General features: G+C 38.4%; 2 protein-coding genes across 8 annotated transcripts in view; one reads left to right on the plus strand and one right to left on the minus strand.

The window, feature by feature from the left end:
* The window catches only part of LOC103908992 (serine/threonine-protein kinase pim-2-like), a 202,995-nt gene extending 191,659 nt beyond the window's left edge, over positions 1 to 11,336 (minus strand). Inside the window, exons 1-8 of one of the 4 annotated variants that reach the window (XM_087288240.1) lie at positions 10,181 to 11,336; positions 10,001 to 10,089; positions 9,864 to 9,905; positions 9,112 to 9,237; positions 8,556 to 8,811; positions 8,320 to 8,442; positions 7,484 to 7,772; positions 6,235 to 6,549 (exon numbers count right to left, since the gene is read on the minus strand). In XM_087288240.1, the coding sequence (XP_087144366.1) occupies positions 7,669 to 7,772; positions 8,320 to 8,442; positions 8,556 to 8,811; positions 9,112 to 9,237; positions 9,864 to 9,905; positions 10,001 to 10,089; positions 10,181 to 10,268 (828 nt within the window). In that variant the 5' untranslated portion in view covers positions 10,269 to 11,336 and the 3' untranslated portion in view covers positions 6,235 to 6,549; positions 7,484 to 7,668. Of the gene's footprint in view, positions 1 to 6,234; positions 6,550 to 7,483; positions 7,773 to 8,293; positions 8,443 to 8,555; positions 8,812 to 8,934; positions 9,025 to 9,111; positions 9,238 to 9,863; positions 9,906 to 10,000; positions 10,090 to 10,180 lie in introns of those variants that run through there. The other 3 variants (XM_087288244.1, XM_087288241.1, XM_087288243.1) reach the window with 3 other exon arrangements.
* Positions 781 to 20,374, plus strand: part of LOC797378 (uncharacterized) — a 40,116-nt gene continuing 20,522 nt past the window's right edge. For all 4 annotated transcript variants that reach the window (XR_015945060.1, XR_015512089.1, XR_015512090.1 and 1 more), the window contains exon 1: positions 781 to 3,775. Coding sequence is in view for 1 of the 4 variants with exons in the window: in XM_087288033.1 (XP_087144159.1) it covers positions 3,649 to 3,775 (127 nt within the window). In the remaining 3 variants the exon portion in view is untranslated. The remainder of the gene's footprint in view (positions 3,776 to 20,374) is intronic.

Genomic DNA, 20,374 nt, shown 5'->3' on the forward strand with positions numbered 1-20,374 from the left:
AATGCCCCAGTATAGTGACAGGGACTCTGTAATGCTCAGTGAGCACCATCTTTCAGATGAAAAGTTTAACTGAGGTCCTGACTCTAAAAGTCCCAGGTTTAATCCCTGGCATCCTGGCCAAATTTGCCCACTGGCCTCTCTCCATCATGGCCTCCTAACCATCCCCTTATCAGAACTGGCTTCATCACTCTGTCTCCTCTAAACCAATATGTCGTCGCCTCCTCCAGATGGATGCTGCACACTGGAGCTGAATGAGGAGATTCCCCTATTGTGTAAAGCGCTTTGAGTGTCTAGATATGCACTAAATAAATATAAATACAAGGTCATCTATAATAAATGTGTAAATTATTCATTCTTATCTCTCATTTTCATCTGCTTTTCTGGGGCTGGGTCACGGGGGCAGTAGCCTTAGGAGAGCCTCTCCCCAGACACTTCCTCCAGCTCCTTCAGTGGTGATCCTGAGGCGTTCCCAGGCCAGCCGAGAGACATAGTCCCTCCAGTGTGTCCTGGGTTTTCCCTGAGGCCTCCTCCCAGTGGGACATGCCTGGAACACTTCCCTAGGGTGGCGTCCAGTAGGCATCCGAAACAGATGCCCGAGCCACCTCAGCTGACTTCTCTCAATCTAAAGGAGCAGCGACTCTACTCCAAGCTCCTCCCGGTTGACAGAGCTCCTCACCCTGTCTATTCACCTTATTTTCAGCTGTCGAGCGGGCGCTGCCATTTGAATCTTTTTGTCTCGCGACTTCCGGTCACATTCACTTCCATTCATTTTTTGACGTTAACAACTGCTCGTTATGCTGCTTGATGTTGCAATTTAATATTTTCTTATTATATTATGCTACTTGGTCTGTGTAGTCATGCAAACATTTATTTGTTGAGCAAGTAGTTTGGCCATTTTCTGCCGTTTATTATTCCTAGTCATTTCTCCCATAGGTGACTGAATCGGAAGTTCTAAGACAATCGCGAAAACAGGCGCACTTCCGCATTTTAGAATAAGGTCAATAAGAGTGCGCACTGCCACCCTGTGAAGGAAACTCATTTCAGCTGCTTGTATCAGAGATCATGACCATTGGTGAGAGTAGGAGCGTAGATTGACCGGTAAATCGAGAGCTTTGCCTTTCGGCTCAACTCCTTCTTTACAGTGAAATTCCGGGAATTTCCGGGAGACAGAACAAAACGGGAGATGGGTCTGAAATACGGGATTCTCCCAGGGGAAAACAGGAGTGTTGGCAGGTATGCACTCTGCACTCTAAAGGTCCATGTCTGATGAAGCCAACAGAATGATATTTTCTGCGAATAACAGATGAAATCCTGTGGTCCCCGAACCGGACCCCCTCCAGCCCAAGGCTACGCCTTGAAATTCTGTCCATACAAATTATAATATTGTTAGCTTCGGCAGAAGACTGAAGTGTTATTATTCAACTTCTGATTTATTTTACCATGACAAGATGAGTTCAGCAGTAAACTACAGTTTCTGACATACATGATCCTGGTGGACCACTGTTTATTCGATAAGGTCAGGGCTTTTTCAGGCTTAATTAGTTTGCTGATACACGCCTAACCTCCCAGATAGCAAAATAAACTCGGGCCAGTTCCGGCTAGATTCTCGTCTGCCGGAGACTTACCCCTCAGACTGACTACCTCTGCTGGACCTACTCCGGATGCCTGGACTCACTGCCCGATTCCAGCCCGAGTCAATCAAGCCAGATGCGGCAGCCGAGCGAGCCGGCGCTGCCGCATACGAGCCGGAATCAGCCCACGACGCCGCGAGTAGGTTATGCGCTGCTGCCCGGAGCTGGCGCGATTGAATCTTCATTATATAAACCCTCACCTTTGTTAACGTTATTAAAACCATTTGTGTTGATATGTCAGCAAACGCAGGCTACTATGTAAACGCAAAGAGTAGCACTGAGTTTAACCTTTGAATAAAGATGCAAACAGCATACATAGCAAATATTCAAATAAAGGACAAAATAAATAACAATAAACCTGTATTGATTGCACAAGTATTAAATAATAATACAATTGAATACATTTTGTAGTGCACAATAATTAAGAATTTCAATATAAAAATGACAATAAAACTGCACAATAAAATAAACTAATTTAAGTACGGGGAAAATACAGGAGATTGTTAGCAGTAATTCTCTTTATGTGTCTAAAATAATAATCTCCACGCTGATCTCCTGTAAGGTTATTTGAACTTGCTTTACAGGACGTCTCTGCATTTTAAGTTTTGGCATGTTATTAAGTAATCTACTAAATTTGCTGTTATAAAACATTATTGAAACCGAATCTTATATAGCCTAATAGAGATGTAAATGTTAGATATTATTTATTTACATCATTTACTGTTGCCGTTTTATTTGAAAACTCCAACTAAACATTAAAATGAATGTAAATTCCTCGTTGCCAGATATAATGAAGGCATCGAATAAACCAAATGAAAACGGAGGGAAAAAATGTAAATAACTAAACAATTAAAGCGAAAATCATTAAACAATATACTAGCGATGTAGCAGCAGATGGACATTGTATTAATAGTGCAAAGTTTTTTTGCACAAATTGACAAATTGCAGGGTTGTTCCCGCATGGTAAATCATTATGATGTGTAGGCTATATTTTGGGTTCTGTTGATGGCTAATTAAAAATAAAAACCTTTCTAAAAATAGTATGTGTTGTTTATATGTTTATATAATGTAAAATATGTTCATATTTTACAAATGTTATTTCTACCCCTATAAAGATAACAAATACCATCAGATGTAAAAGATCGTTTATTTCTGCAGTCCAGCATGTATTGCTTTTATTAAAGTTTAACAGCTTACATCACAGCGTTTTTCAACCGTATATTATTCTGTATTTTTAAATGTAAGTGGATCTATTTACATCAGCGAGCCTTTGTTATAGTCATAGACTTAAATATATAGTTATAGTGCATACAGACAGTCCTTCTGCGCATGTCCAGGCTCCAATTTCAGCAGTCTTTTGCGACAGTTTGTGCCCATCAAGCAGGCGTTTTGCCCTCAAGGCGTTCAATGGGAAAATGGGCTGTTGCGTCGTCCATATTTTTTACAGTCATTGGTCTGAACTCGGCGACTCGGCATAAGGTAGTAAACTACAAACATGGCGGACTCGCGCGACCAACGCTCGAGGCCTCGGTAAAAATGTTTGAATAACGTTACTAGAAAATATTTAAGCAACGTTTTCCGCGATATATTTGATCAGGAACAGCAATGTGAACTTTTAAAAAGACGTGTTTTAATTTCTGAATGCATAATTATTCTGCTGCCGAGGATGACGTGAGGAGATGATTGACAGGACTCGTAACTAGGCAACACAACGGTCCGTTAAAGAGGAATAACGGTAGTTTGTCACGAAGCTTGCGTTTGTCAGTAAAAAGTACGGTTTCTTTGAGAAAGTTCAGACTCTTAGGACGTCGTATGATAACGTTGGGTCTTACCTTATCTAGAACGTGTCTTTCTCTCACTTCTTTACCGTAATAATCGCCACAATCCACGGTGACGGTATCTGTTCACAATTCGCGAGAGTCTCAATGGCGACCAATAACGGAATATTGGATATATCCAGCAAACAAACCAGTTATTTGATACTCCAAGAGGACATTTCGGCGATCATTGACTCAATATGTCTCTTCACACAGTTCTCCTGTCGAGAACGGACAGGGAAATATGTATTTTCTCAAAGCTGCACCACAGGTTTAGTTCCTCCATCTTTATCTTCCGGAACTTCCGGTCATCCGTCTCGACCACAGGTAAGCTCTCTTTAATTAAACACAGGGGAGAGGGTGATGATTTATGTCAGGAGGGAAGTTGTTCCACCCCTTGTTTCTATAAACTTAACATTTCATACATGTGTGAATTTTGTGGACAATTTAGCATCTTTTTTTTCATTGTATGTATCGTTACTCCAGAATATTTTGGAAAGATTTGGAATTGTTTATTAACAAAAAACGGAGTATAAGACAGAAATTGGTTTATTTGATGTACTGTTTTATTCTGATGACGATAAATTAAACTGTAAAGGACAATATATTTTTAATTTGTTTATGCTGTTAGGAAAATATCATATACATAAGAAAAAGTGGGCTCAATGTAAACCAAACTTTACCCATTTTGTGAATGATCTTAAAATATATGTAAATCTTTTAGAACAATCACAAAACAAAAAAGCACTGAAAACATGTAATGCTCTGAAAACATTTAATTTCATGTAAATGTAATTTTACTTATATATATATATATATATATATATATATATATATATATATATATATATATATATATATATATGTATATATACATATATGTGTTTTTTCTCTTTCAGAAACTATGTGAAATGTAAAACCTCTCGTTCTTGTGGCATTGAGTTAATAAAAATAAATAAATAAAAAAACCACCGTTTGTTTCTAGAAAACGATAGAGGAAATTGGTTATGTGACCACATACGTTTGAAGAGCCCTCCATTTTACCCATCCGTCCTCCATATAAAAAAGTCTAAAAAAATAGTACTACTGAAAAACTACTAGTATCTATTTAATCAATAGTAGTATCTAATAAATAAGTAATAGTACCCAATGAATAGTATAATACGCAAGTTGTAGTATCTATTAAATAGGTACTATCTAAATAATAAGTACTAGTCCCTAATGATTAACTACTAGTACATAAAAAATATGTACTAGTCTCAGCTGGAATACATACAAGTCAAAACTGAACAGTTGATATCTCAATGATAGATCCCATAGAAATCAATACAAAACAATGTAATTTGTTACTAGTCACTATTACAATAAGTACTAGCATCTCATAAATAAGTACTAATATCTAATAAAAATAACTACTAAGCACTAGTATATTTTGTATATAAAGCACTAGTATCTAATGAACAGTACTTAATCAGGGTTCAACGCTTAGGATTTTTCCCACTGGCCCAACATTGTTTATATTTTACACAACAACTAACCACAAAATTATAGGAGCAGAAAAAGTCAATCTGTCTACATGTTTTGTGCTTTAAATGAGGAAAATAAACAGGCAATATGGATGTGACCAAAAAAGTCTGCGAGTTTAGAGCATTAAACATGCTTTGTAGAAATTCTGTGAAATAAACTGCACAACCCCCCAAAAACTATGCTAATCAAAAGGATACGAGTTGAACCTCTGTAGAACAAACATGATTGTTTTTATTTTTTTAAAATATTTTTTTCGTTTATGAGGAAAAAGCTTTGTTATGGGTGTGACGTCTCTTCGTTATGGATGTGACAGATAAATGTAAAATTGCCGCTTGTGTGACTTTGGTAAATCAAATACAATATTGAAAACATTGACAGATGCATTTTTGAGTATTTCTAAAGTACTGTCAAATACTTGCTTACACTAAGAACGGAGAAAGCTTCGATATTTTGGTGAAAACTTTTTTCATTGCAAGGTTGACATTTGCATGGAATTGCTCATACGTTTTTTATAAATAATATTTACATATACATAGCGTATGTGTATAATATATATATATATATATATATATATATATATATATATATATATATATATAAATATATATATATATATACATACGCTATCGGCCAAAAGTTTGCGATCAGTTTTATACATTTTTTTCATGTTTTTAAAAAGAAAATTCAGTTCATCAAGTTCATAAAATTTACTTTTTTTTAAAAATTGTTAAATATTTATTAAAATTTTAAATAACTGTTTTGTTATTAAAATTATTACACCAGACATTCATGCTTTTATTATTACCATTAATAATAATAATATTAACAATAACAATTAATACTAGAGTGATTTCTGATGACTGGAGTAATGAAGCTGAAAATTCATCTTTAAAATCACTGGAATAAATTATTAAATTAAATGATAAACTACTTTTAAACAGTTATTACAGTATGTTACAGTAGGTTTACTCAAACCATCGTCAACACACTCTTATATTTCACATTATCATACAAATGGCAGGGCAATGTGCTTTACACATTACATGATGCTTAAATATTGTTATATAAAGGCTAAATTGAGTCTGCAGTTTGTAAAAATATATTTGATGTTTTGTGTTGTGTTCACACTTATTGTCAGATAAACACACAGATAAAGTAGTTCAGGCATGTTTTGAGTGCATTACAGTCCCGTATTACTACGCTGAAGGATTTCAGTTATGTTAATGCAAGGAGCCGGTGTGATGAACAAAGAGCAGGAGTCAGAGAGACAGTTTATTGAAGACAATAGTTTACAGTTTGATCAACAGAAAACAGCTTCAACACACTCCATAGGGGTCATAGTCTCAATTTCACAGAAATCATAGAAAGAACAGCACACATGTGGTCAGTGACAAAATCAAATCAAATCATCAGGAATCCATCAGGAATTCATAATTCTGACATGATGCTGTTTTCCACTTCAGCTTCCCACATTGTGCACTTCCTCCTGCAAGCGTCGCAGTCAGAGCTGTATGCAAATGAGGACCGGCTAAAACATCCTCATTGGTCCATTAGCTCTAGATTAACAGCTCCTCCTCCAGCCAATCAGGTGAGGAGGGAAGCTGACGTCACTCTAATGACTCAGAGGCGAGGACAGAGAAGTGTATAATAATTAACAATCGCTCTTAAATAACAAACTGTGACAGACAGGATAAACTAAAGAAACCAGACATAAAGCAAACAATGAATACAAGTTGTTTAAAACAACTCTAAAAACTAAGGCCTAACCAAGCCCTAATCCTAACCTAACCCTAACAAACACCCTAACCCAAAACAATAAATCAAGCGTTTAGATGAACTGGGAAAGCAGAAACAGAAAGAAAGAGGTGAGATTTGGCCTCTTTACTGAAAGATGATTATTTCTGTTCTGTATGTCTAACCCTAAACCCTGACCCTGACTGATGATAATTCACTAACAAACACGTTTAACTATCAAACCTTTAACTATCACTAACTTACTCTATAACTATACCTCAGTTATTTGAAACGATTAATGCTGTCCTGCCGCAGACAGATTCTACCCCAGCTGAGGATTAGCGGCTAACACTCAATCTCCGGCATCACCTGTGTGCATTCATTTATTTATTATTTATTTATTGCCACATCGGCAAATTATGGCTATTTCATAGCAAAATGGATATACATAAAATATTACATGATAAAGACAATTTGTAAAACACAAAAATTTGTATTACAATAAAAAGTTACTTGTACAAATATGTAGGATATAAATAAATAAACTTTAAGATTTAAAATACTGAAAGACTCTTTGTGGTACCTTTCTAAAAATGTGCATCAAAGTAGTCTAATAACATTCAAACTTCCACATTCCAACAAAATATGTTTTAGGATAAGAGCCATTACAGTGACATTAGCTTTCCTCCTCGCGTGATTGGCTGGAGGAGGAGCTTTCAGTCGAGAGCTGGTGGACTAGACTGAAACCGGCCCTCATTTACATGCAGCTCTGACTGCAACACTCGCAGGAGGAAGTGCAGAATTTGTGAAGCAGAAGCGGAAAACAGCAAAATAATGTGACATAAATGGAAGTCTGAAAACCTGTTTCCTGCTGCTGATGGGCTCTACGTCATGCTGAACCACTTGGAAAGCATAAACTCCTCATGTTCATCAATTGACTAAAACAGTCTTTATTTTCACTAGTTTCTTAGCCACGGCTGGTCCAGAATCTCATCCACTGTATGCTGGATCTCTTCTACAACATATTGAGGGGACCAGCAGGCAGCAATAAACTCCATGAATCCTGTAATAATTTAAAAGAGAAAGTTGGTTAATTGTGGACACACAACTGACATGTGTGGAAACATCACACACACACACACACACACACACACACTCACACACAGGACTAAACCCTCCGGTTGTCTCTAAGTATCATAAGCATCTTATCGATAATTATTTACACAGTTGGCATTAAGAAGGAACATAGAAACGTGATCTGACTAGCATCTAGCGGCTAAATGTGTCTGGGAAAATATTCAAAGGCTTTTATCTTCATAAACAGCGTGCATGTGAATGCGTCTGAGTGTTCTGATTGGCCAGAGTAGACGTCTCACATCAGCGTGTTCTAAGCGAGAACACGCTCTTTCCAGCAATCTTCTTTCTGCGTTCACACAGCGCAGCATTCCAGCAAATTACCGGTAACATTACAACTTTCAGGAAAATAGCCAGAATGAAATCTCCTGTATTTTCAAAAAGGGTTTTTTTGCTATTAAAATGGGGTTTGGGTAATTTCTGACCCATTAGTCAACAGGAGAGTTGAACAGTGTTAGTTAGAGTCGTCTTCTTACCTGTAGGTATGCTGGAACAATGTCTTGCTATATCCTGCACGATGGTAACCAGCTGATTCACCGTCCTTTTTTCCGCTCTCACTGGAGATATCACTGTGTCTGGCTGTGGGTGATTCTCTGGATCTGTAAGGAAGAGATGTGTAGAGTTGAGCAAACAGATCAGCTAAAACCCCATTCAACTGATCATTAGAGACTAATGAACGCTTACTGTTTCCTCCTGAAATAATCAGACTTACCATGGGAGATGTGCAACCCACATCCAAAATCTATCAGCTTTATGTGCAGAGGCGGACTGATGACCAGGATATTATGATCGTGAATATCAAAATGACAAATTTCCTTCCTCGTGCACGCTTGAGCCGCTTTCACGATCTGCTGGATCAGTGTGCGAGCGTCTCTCCTCTCCAGGTGTGGGTGCTCCTTCAGGAATTCTGCTAGAGTTCTGCACAGGCCGGGATGCTCTATCACCATCACTATTGACTTGATCGTTGTCTGAAAGCAAATGCAATCAATTAAAATCAAGCACATGACAGCAGTCCTCAGGTCAGTCTTTACACTGGCTTCCAGTTACATTCAGGATAGATTTTAAAGTAGAAACAAGCTTATTTCGCTTACCGCACCGGCATATTAATAACCCACGAGCTCTTCTGAAATAAGACAGAGTTATGTTCTTGTTCAGAAATGCTTCTTGATTTAAGAATTTTTAGTTACAAAATAAAAAAAACAATAAGAAACGAGACAAACCCTCTTACAGTGCATATTTCATGTAATGTGCTGAATAAACAGACTTACCCCGTATGGTGATTTCTCCTCTTTCACCAAAAACCACTCTTGGAGTTTGATGAGGAACCGGCAGGGGGAATCTCTCAAAATGGTCATCAACGCCACTTCCTTTGGGAGCTCTTCAGGATAGCCAGGCTAAAGATAAAGAGCACATTAGCTGCAAATCAACAACATATAATCCTGTTTTCCAATATAACGGTAAAAGAAAATCTGTAAATCAGCAGTTTCCCGTATTTTGTGTTTCATGTTTGTTGTGTGTGTTTATTTATGCTTTTGAATTGCATTGTGGGACATATATTATCTGTACTGGTCTTGTCAATTGTGGTGTAAAAACCCGTTCATTTTTGGAAGCTTTGGTATTATCAAGATATTGAGCTAAGCTGTGAAACATTACTTTAACAGGTTTAATACTTAGGCCCCGTTAACACTAATATGTTTTAGTTTTAAAATACGAAACATACCCTCTCTTTAGCTGAATATCAGTTTTAATGATCAATAATGGCCATTATAAAAGTATAACGTACAATAAGTTTATACATTATAGTAAATACAGGCAAGCAATCATTTAATATACAAAATGTACGTGGTTAGAAAACTCGACAGAGCACAGATAAAGGTCCCATCATAACCGTAAATAAACAGAAAACAGCAGTGAATCACAAAATAATTAACAGATATTTGTATATAGTTTGTACATATTACCACAGCCGTAAACAGACTCATTTATTAAGTGTATTTTGTGAAGCTTTAAATAGACTTACCACATAGCTGTCATACCTGGAATCAGTCATCTTGATGGCAAACTGTGGATGAAAAGTAGAATAAAACATTAGTGAGCAATCAAACATGATTTCTTCAAAGTTTGTCATCTTAACTGGACTAGGGAAAATAGACTTACTCGTTTTCTGTCCGATTTTCTGTATCCAACATAGACGTCGCCAAAGCTGCCCTCTCCTATTTTTTCTCTCACATCATACTTTTCTTCCACTGAAAGATAAAAAAGCATGTTAATTTGAGACAGGTTCATGTTTTGCCTGATAAGACATTCAATAATAATACATTCAAATGTAAAAGTTACCAGAACCAGGAGAAGGCCCTATTCTCGGTGTAGATGATGGACTGCTTCGTCCCGAAGGACCAGGAACATTAGACATACTTTGTTCCATTAACTTATCAGTTAATAACTTTCTCTAAAGTATATGAATCAATTTACTGCAATTAATTCTCTGATTGTAAATCTGTTCGCCTTGTCTGAGTGTCCAAATGCGGAGCTTCTCAATATTCGTCTACTCTGTCAGGCGTCTGGTTAATTGTGACATTCGCAGAATAGAACGCGTTCTATTTAATCAGATGACGTAGGATGGAGGGAGACCAAGATGGCGGCGCCCTAGGTACAGGTATTCGCGTTTATTCTTCAGGATTTAAAAGGTAAAGTGGTATGTCAACCTACTGCTTAACACTGGTGATGACATTATAAAATACGCATGGACGTTATACAACTCTTTTAACATCTTTGTGCGTGGGGAAAAGAGGCAAGAATAAAGTTAATCACGCAAGGTCTGGCATGAGTGTTTTTTCCCACACGGCGAACTTGATGGCTCGGCATCGGCCTGTAGCTCTGGACTGAATATCCAATGTGATACGGAATCACGATGCGTTGACACTTGTCCGAACTTGAAAAACGAGGATGTTATAGCTGAGCTGCAAGTGAATAGTTTGACGACGTCAGCGACGGCGCGACAGCGTCTTCTACCGCGGGTAATTTATTTATTTAATTTTTATCGAGAAATTAAGCCTTGTGCAACATAAGGGCACTTATTTATGCATGTACGACCTTTTCCCCTCAAACCATAACAGGAGTAAATAATTTAATTGGTTTTAACGTCAAACTAACTTTACCGCGGTGCTTCACCGGGATGTCGGCGAGCACAGAGCGGCTCTTGTGAAGCAGAGATCGGCGCGCTGAGAGGAAAACTAATCGCTGAACGCAAGTGTACTTGATTGTAAGTGCTACAGTTGAAGGTGCTGTTTAAAGCAACATGATGTTACCGAAAATGTCCGATAAGTAGTTCTCAACATATTAGGAAAGATCGTTCCAGATGATCTTCAGGACAGTGCTGATATTGCTTACCGTGTGGGTCCCAAACGCGCTGATGGCAAACCAGATCGGCCATAATCCTCTTCACTTTTCGCCGCGTTCGTGACATTACTCGGGCTGCAGATTTCTGAAAACTGACTGCATCTATCAAAGTGTCTGTCACCAGATGACAGGGCAGCACGAGACAAGCTGTGGCCTCTCGCGAAGAAAGCACGCGAGGAGGGCAAGAAGGCATCTTTCCGCAACACTTGCGCTAATTGATGGAAACAATTCACTTGAACTCCGATGTTCAGTGACTGTTTACACCAGAGGACTTTTCATCACGTTTACGTGTTAAATATAATAAGCTTAAGCTGTGTAAAGCTAACACGAATGTGCTGGATTAGTTTTTATTATTACTTTTACCAATCTAAATAAAACACTGTATTTTGGGTTGTAATATCCAGGGATGGGCAGTATTTATGATACAAGTGTTTAAAATATATTTCAAATACAAAATAGTATTTTGTAATTGTTATTTTACAGGGTTTATGAAAATGGGTGAATATTTTGTATTAAAACACTTTAGTGTTTTGTGCTTTTAAAATACTTTGTAAGAAATCTACATGATGACTAGGGATGCAACGGAAACAGGTTTTGGTTGTACGATTATAGTCTGGGATAATCACGGTTAAAACGATTATTGTGCGTTTTTTTTATTTCGAAATAGTACTAGTTTAGAAAATCACATATGAAATATGTGAAATCATATTCAAAATATGAAACCTGAAAGTAAATAGTTTTTGATAGTTTTAAATTTAAGCATCATATTAGTTAAGTATTTCCCATTTAAATAGTACAAATGTAGTCGAAGACTGCTAAACCTCTGTCTGAAAGGCACTAATATGCATGTAAACCTCGTGCCTCCATTGGAAGTAATGAACTTGTGCGGGTGAAAAATGGGATATGTGAATGGCCCTTAGTTATCTCCTTTGAGGGAGCAACACAATAATATCCAGCTGCAGGTCCGCAGAACCACAGACGTTTCAGGCACACACGATCTAGGCAAACCATGTACGGTTATGACGGATGTTAATGTTATTAATGTCTTCTCGGACATCGTCATCAATATATTTTTACATGTATTGTCAATAAATATTATAGTAAACAATAATAATAATAAACTATTTCACAAATATTGCGATCGAGACAGGCGAATAGAGAACATTGATCATAGACTTGACATCAGTCATCATAGATGATCAGTCATTATTATTTGACAGTCAATAGCAGATACTCATTTGCTGACATTGCTAAAACATTTTGCAGAGATATATAAACAATCTAATTGGACAGAATTATTTTAAATATAATGGTTTTAGTTATAATGAAGGAAATAATAGCAAGTTAATATGTTTAGACAATTTTGAGGCATGAAAACAAAAACAATGGTCCCAAAGTATTTCCTGTTTTACACTTTTGATTTCTCTAGCTTCTGAGAATTCAAAGAGAGCCACATATTGATAAATAACTTTATGATAGCTGTTATAACATTAAGTTATGATAAAATTGCCTCTTGTTACAGTTATGAAATAGTTTGATAACTAGCAGGAAATGGACCAATGACATCTCCGCATGAAATGATACATTTTATAAATGTCCAGTGATTTAATAGTATTTTATTTGCTTAATTTTCATATAACTTTCTTATTAATGGTTTCCCATATTAAATATTATAAATTATAGTAAGTCATATACTGTTTTTATATTGTAATATAGTGTTTTAGACCATAAAGTACTGGTGATTTGTGGTAATTATAGTTATATAAACAAATGAACTGTTAATAAAAACTGTTAATAAAATAAAACCTATATATTGCGTTTTCATTCTGAAATAATGTGAATCACATGAACTGTGCAAATCTGTAAAAACAATTGGGTGGGGGCGGGTCTCTTATAGTAAAGGCAAAATAAAGGCTACAATATAAATTTAGGCAAAACTCTGTATCAGTGCTAATGTATGACTGTTCTCTTTGTGTGACAAGCTTTTTAGCCAATGATGAGGGCAGCTTCAGTCACTCCAACCGGTTCTGTCCAAACCAGTCGCAGGTCACGCCCACTGTAAACAAACAAAAGCGCAAGTATGCGGAGAGACGGCGTCAGGTAGGTCATTATTGCGTACACGGAGAATCGACACACTAACATTACATGTAAATGTAACGGAGAAGCACTTCTGCAACGAGACCAACAGCCTGTAAGAACATTTAGACTTATTCAGTTGTTGTGTATGGTTCGAGGACACTTAGGACCCTATCATACACCTGGCGCAAGGCGCGGCGCAATACTTGTTTGCTTGTTTCAGCTTGGCGCAACAGTGGTTTTGAGGCGTTGCGCCAGGCTCTTTAAGTAGCAAATGCATTTGCGCTCGTATGTGTGCCTGTAGGCGTTCTGGTCTAAAAAGGAAGGCGTTCTGAGGCGCACTGCTGGCGAGTTGCTATTTTGAGAAACTATAATAGATTTTTCATTAGACCAAAACAAACTCGGTCCAAAGTCGAGCGCAGAGTTGCGACTCGCTTACACACTGCTTAATAGCCTACACAGAAGATGTAGAGCAATACGCAAATATCTTTACATGTGAAACAGTTAAAATATTAAGGATAGACCTGTATATAGGCTATAATAACAATATATTGAATATAAATATAAAGGATTAAAATATTACAAAACATTATTTTCTAGCCTACATAAATATGAAAAACCACTGCCTTCATGCCTTCTTCATCTCAGGAGGCTTTTTCAGTTCATTCATAACAATTTGCTTTTGTATAACATTATTATTAGCATTTATTAAAAACAAGCCTAGATTTGCCCACCTGTCAGGTTTTAGACCATAAGGGGCACAGCATGTGTATTAGGTTATAACTCTTATACACACTTTGTTATTATTGTTCATTTATTCGTTTGCTGGAAATTAAAACTGAATTTAGAAATAGTTTTGAAACAAATCTTTGCTTTTAACAAACGAAATTAATTATTTATAGACTAATGGATGTCTGTGCTTAAAGGTTTCCCTGTCCACGAGAGCAAAAGCGAAAGTGAACTTACTTTACATCATGTAAATAGCAAATGCGCTATGGCGCGACGCAGCTGGCTCTTAAAGGGAATGGGTGATGAGACTCTGATTGGTTTATTCTCAAAACACACCTATAACTCATTAAGAAAAAAAGCTCAACCCTTTCAGACCATGCACCATGCACCACAGCGCATAGCAGATTTTCCCATCCTTAAATTAGCAAGTATGGATTCTGACACACCCTGAAAGCGTTTTCGCCCTGTGCTTTGCGTTTTGCGCATGGACCGTCAAAATAGAGCCCTTAGACTTGTTTTCAGCTGTTTGTGTAAGGTTGTAGGACATTTAAACTTGTTTTCAGCTCTGTGTATGGTACTAGAAAAGTTTACCCACTGTTTCCTTGGTTACTATAAGAGCTTGTGTGTGGAGCGTGGACGGTTTTGTGTCCCCTGCCGCAGTTTCGGGTGTTTTTACTCTCGAGGCGTGTCCAGCTGAATCCAATAAGCAAGGCACTCAGGGGTGTATATAAGTAGCTAGTCTCATCGGGGCAGCGGTCGTGGCAGCCTCGTGTGAAGGCCGACGAGTGTAAAGACTATCGACTCTACCTTCGCCATCGACTCTACCTGCGCCATCGACTCTACCTTCGCCATCAACTTTACCTGCGCCATCGACTCTACCTGCGCGACTCCACCGAGCAAAGACACAGACAAAGCAGCTGAGTACTTATTTATTTTACTTTATCTTTGCTCTTATTATTGTTTTCATTGCACTTTTATTATGTGTTTACTAATTTCTGTTGTTACTAACACTCGCAAAGCATGGGAGGTACATTCTCACAACCTTTGTTCAATACATGTATCTGCTATTTCACAACTCTCTCTCTCCGTGGGCCTCTGGAATTGTCAATCTGCTGTTAACAAGGCAGATTTTACTACCTCCATAGCTACACATTCTGACTATAATCTCATGACTCTAACTGAGACCTGGTTGAGGCCGGAGGACACTGTTATACATGCAGCTCTTTCTGCTAATATCTCTTCTTCCCACACTCCTCGTCAGACAGGGAGTGGGGGGGGACTGGACTACTGATTTCCAAAGAATGGAAATTCACTCAGAGACGGTCCCTGCCAACAGTCAGCTCCTTTGAATTTCATGCAGTCTCCATTATCCACCCCTTCTACATAAATGTGGTTGTCATCTACCGCCCACCGGGTACATTAGGTCATTTCTTACAGGGCTCGAAATTAACCTTTTTGCATGGTAGCACCGGTGCTCCTAACTTAAAAAATGTAGGCGCATCAGCCAAAATTTAGTCGCACCCACCAATTATGAGCACCGTTACTACAAGTTTCATACAAACATATTTATTGCATTTGAAATCAACAGTAATCAAACTAACAAGCAATAAATATATATATTATATATGCAAACGTGAGGAAAATATGTCTCAACGAAATCCCGTTACCACGAGAAAATAGATTTTTAGAACATAACTTAGTGACCAAAAGATCAGTGGCGTAGCGCAAAATGCGGAGGCCCCCCTGCAGGGATCGCTGACGGGGCCCCCTGATGAAGGGGGGGGGGATACGTCATACGTCAATTTGCATATCACTGACGTCATAACGTTCTACCGTTTCTGTTTAACAGCCTATGGTTAATAAAGGGGTATTTATAATTGCACTACACTTTATATAAGCATGTTTATTTAACTACATTTATTGCTGTTTGAATACAGTATATCATTATAGATCTGTAACGTTAGTGAATGTGCAGTAATCTCTCATATGAAATAAACTCAGACAAGTTCAGAAACTGTCACTAAAATATCTGTGATTTTGAACAAGAAAAGAAGAAACGGTCCAAATAAATTGTTAAAATAAAGGAGAAGTAGATCGGTTTGACTGTACAAGGGAAATACCTTCACACTGCCTGTGCTAAATCATTTGTCGTCGGTACGCAGAGGGGTGATCTGCTCTCGGGCTAAAGGTGGGAGAGGCTGCTGTTGAGGACTGACTGGGCCGCCTGTCAGTGCTGTGAGGCGGGGGAGGGGTCGGCGGCATCACACGCAGCTCGTTGAGAAGAGTAGGGACGGTACAGTATGGAAAAATGACAGTCTAAAAAAATCTTCAATAACACATAAAAAAGTCGCTAGGGGGGTCTGAAAAGTCGCTAAATCTAGTGACAAAGTCGCTAAGTTGGCAACATTGGCGGCAAGCAATCAGAATGAAGTAGTCCACCGCTTGAGAGGTGTTCAGAGAACACAGACGTGTGAACTTTGGTTCCGACAACAGTTGTTCCCAACAGTTTATTGAAAATCGCGACGACGCGGGGCCCCCTAATCACGCGGGGCCCCCCCGCGGTGCGTGCCCTGCGGGCCCGTCCGCTACGCCACTGCAAAAGATACACGGAGCGCTCACCGGCTCTGCACACACTGCTTGAATGAATCTGTTAACGGTATAACTGTGCTGTTCTCACAAGTGCTGTCTGATATTGCACTGATGCTTTTGACATGTAACGTTACTGAACCTTATTATATGCAAACGTCATGTTAATAGCAATACCGGCCTTTTTATGAGTAGTGATATTAGTTTACTCAGTGTAAGCCCGTTTGCGATGGTGTACGTGGTGTTAAATTTGACATATAGCTGCCCCTTGCATGGCGGACAGCATCTGGCGATTATATGAAGGATTAAACAGAAGCTCTCGTGCTAGATGTGGCAAACAGTTACCTGAAAACTCCATCCCACAGACTTTTCATAGCGGACTTGAAGCCTATGGAAGTCTTTTATCCACTCTTGGAAAAGTGTAGATGGTGGATTAACATTCAGCACGTGATCAATAGTAAGCTGTGTCATTATTTGTAACTTTAGATGTCATGGTTTCTAAAACTAAATCTGTCAGTGTTATCTTCATTCTCATCTTCAGCGCTTTACAATTTTTTACGGTAGTAGCTCTCTGTCATCTCAAGCAAGAAGGCAATGACAGTGATTGACAGCTGATATTTCAGTGCTAGAGCAGTGGTGGGCCAATAAGAAGAGCGCAAAGGCGGGGCAAGCATTACAGATTTGGCTTTGTTTACTGCAGCAAGTTTTCATGACATCTGTTTTAAACCATTCGTGAGCGCTGCGTTTCGTGTTTTAAGTGCTGAAAAAGAGCTTAGAGATATATTCTGTGTGAATGTCTGCCGAATCTGCGCATGTGGCGAACATTTTGCAGTAAAAACTGGTCGCACACAACAATTTTAAGCACTCGCGCTAATGCTCCCAAATATATTTTGAGGTCCCATAAACAAAATTTCGGCCGCATATGCGACCAAAATGGTCACAATTTCGAGCCCATATATATATAAATATATATTAAAGAATGTTGAAAAATTCAATTTAATTTTCAATTCAGCTTTATTTGTATAGCGCTTTTACAATGTAGATTGTGTCAAAGCAGCTTCACATAAATGGTCTTAGTAACTGGAACAGTGTGGTTCAGGTTTTAGTGTTTAAGTTCAGTTCAGTTCAGTTTAGCTCAGTTCAGTGTGATTTAATCATTACTGAGAAAATAAACAGCCATTGGCTTCTATAGTAGGAACAAAAATACTATGGAAGTCAGGGGCTGTTTTCTTCATCTGTCTAACTTTGTGTTCAACAGAGAAAGGAAACTGGTTTGGATCATATGGAGGATGAGTAAATGACAACTTGCTTCTTGCGGTAAATTGTCACTTTAAAATCCATTTACCATTAATGAAACGATGAGTTATCCTCATACACGCTATCTGATGTGGGCATACCTCTGCTTAAAACTGATTCATTTTTAACTGTCGTGCAGGGGGCCCCACGTCGTCGCGATTTTCAATAATTGAAAATCCAGGAACCGCAATAATCAAACTCTTGGGAACAACTGTGGTCGGAACCAAAGTTCATAGGTCTGTCTTCTCTGAACTCCTCTCAAGCGGTGGACTACTTCATTCTGATTGCTTGCCGCCGAACAGCGTCATAGCCAATGAAGACGCGCCGCTGTTTCTCGCCGCCGGTTCTCGTTAAAAAATGAATGACTTCTGGCTACTTTGACGCTCTGGCCGCTTTCGGTTTGTGATCGCTCCTCAGTTTGTGAAGGATTCCCCGCGTTGTCGCTCCACTCCGCCTCCTTTCCCCGCTCCTCAATTTGTGACATAGATATATACACTAGATATCGCATAGGGACCCTGAGCATGCGTCTATAGCGCCGCCACATTGGTACAGTGCTCCCAGGACAAATGTCATTCAACCGCACTAGTCAAGACTGCGGGATTGTAGCGCTGTCTACGAGTGTAGTAACGAGCAAACAAAGAAAACAAAGCACAAAGGCAGAACATTACATAGGTAAGATTAAGTTGTTTATGTTTTTGTATGTTCTGAAATTTGTGCTAAACAGGTAGCGTTATTGATGATAATACAGTCACTTACTGCATTCATCATGAGGCAAAGCAGCTCCAACTCGCACTAAACACTCGACTTATGCTAGTTTTGTTGAATAAAATCAGCAAACAATGCAAAAGAAATATGACAACGAAATGCTGCGCTGCCAGAAACTTGAAATATTTTCGGCTAGTGAACGAGTCGTTCATAACAGAGATTCATTCACAAACCAATCGCTCCCTCCGTCAGTATGAGCAGTGAAAGCAGGAGAGGAGCTGTGTTTCAGGACACGGATTTGATCAAATTTAACAGGGAGGGTGGATAGTACATTTCTGTCCACACAAACACAAGCTTTTTGTCAGGAATGCCCGTGCGGTCACTGATCCATCAATGTAGAAAAGTGATGTAAAATTAAAAATGATATGTATTTTCGTGTGAGGATTATCCGCCTGGACAAAGAGTGTAAATGTAATGAACAGTGTCTGAACACTTAAGCTTAATATAAGTAATCTTCGAAAAGCCTATGGGAAAAAAAAAAAGTTTTATGCTAGCAGCCGATTCGCCTACAAGGTGACGTCATGGTTCCTCCACTCTATAGGAGCACCAGTAGAGCTCACGTGATCCTCTCTCAGCTCGCTCAGAGGCTGCTTGTATTCGTGCTGTATAGACCTACACAGATCTGCGTTTGAAGCAGGTCGCCACCCAGAGCGACAGGCAGCTACAAAATCGCTGCTAGTCTGAATGAGGCAGAAGAGGCAGTGATAAATGTTGGACTATTTATAGTCATAGAGGAGAACACCTCGAATCTTCATCCAATGGAAATAATGAATGTGGCTGTGGTGTGAGAGGAAGAGGTTGTACGTTGGCCTCAGGGAAGTCAAATGTCTTTGCTATGCTAATAGGGATTCTTCTTGCCCTGAAAATCACTTATCCTCCAAAAAGAGATCATGAAAATTGGTGGTGAAGAATGCTCTGCAAAAGTTCACCGAGTAGATTTAAACTCTTAAGTGTTTAGTGGATGCTCAAATTTACTGATATTTATGTTGTTCCTTCAGCGTTAAGGACTAAATCTCAATCCAGTGTAACGAGTCGCTTACACTTCATGAAAAGGGAAACATTTTCTGGATAATAAGCTTTATTTTTTTTCTCTGTCTCACATTACACTTCATATTGCACAGTAGCAGACATTCTGTTACACACATTCTATATCAACTCTGTGCTACAATTGCGGTTTAACAAAAATTCAACAAGTCAGAAATCTCAAGAAACAGTAAAATGCATTTCTCAAACAGCATTAAAATAAACTCTTTAAAATGTATAAACAAACTCAGGTTGTGTTAAACTGCAGTTCTAGCAGACTGTTTTTATATTAACTCAATGAGAGTGGTGGGAATTGTGTAATGCGAGAACAAGAAAAACAATCACTTACATTAAAGTTGCTTATCATCGAACACATTTTCTCCTCATTAAGTGTGAGCAACTCGTCACACTGGATTGAGATTTAGTCATTAAAGTTAAATGAACAGCATGGATATCAGTAAGTGCATGCGTGAGCAAAAATCCACTAAACACTTAAGAGTTTATTTCTTACTCCATGAACTTTTGCAGAGCGTTGAATATCAGTTTCAGCATGAGAGAACAAAATCAGTTGTAAACAGTTTTCATTATAAATGTTTTTGTATTGGTGTAAACCTTTACAATGTTAAATAGATGAAGAAACATTTCAGAGGCCTAATT

The sequence above is a fragment of the Danio rerio genome, chromosome 16, assembly GCF_052040795.2.
Source record: "Danio rerio strain M-AB ecotype USA chromosome 16, GRCz13ab, whole genome shotgun sequence".
NCBI lineage: Eukaryota > Metazoa > Chordata > Actinopteri > Cypriniformes > Danionidae > Danio > Danio rerio.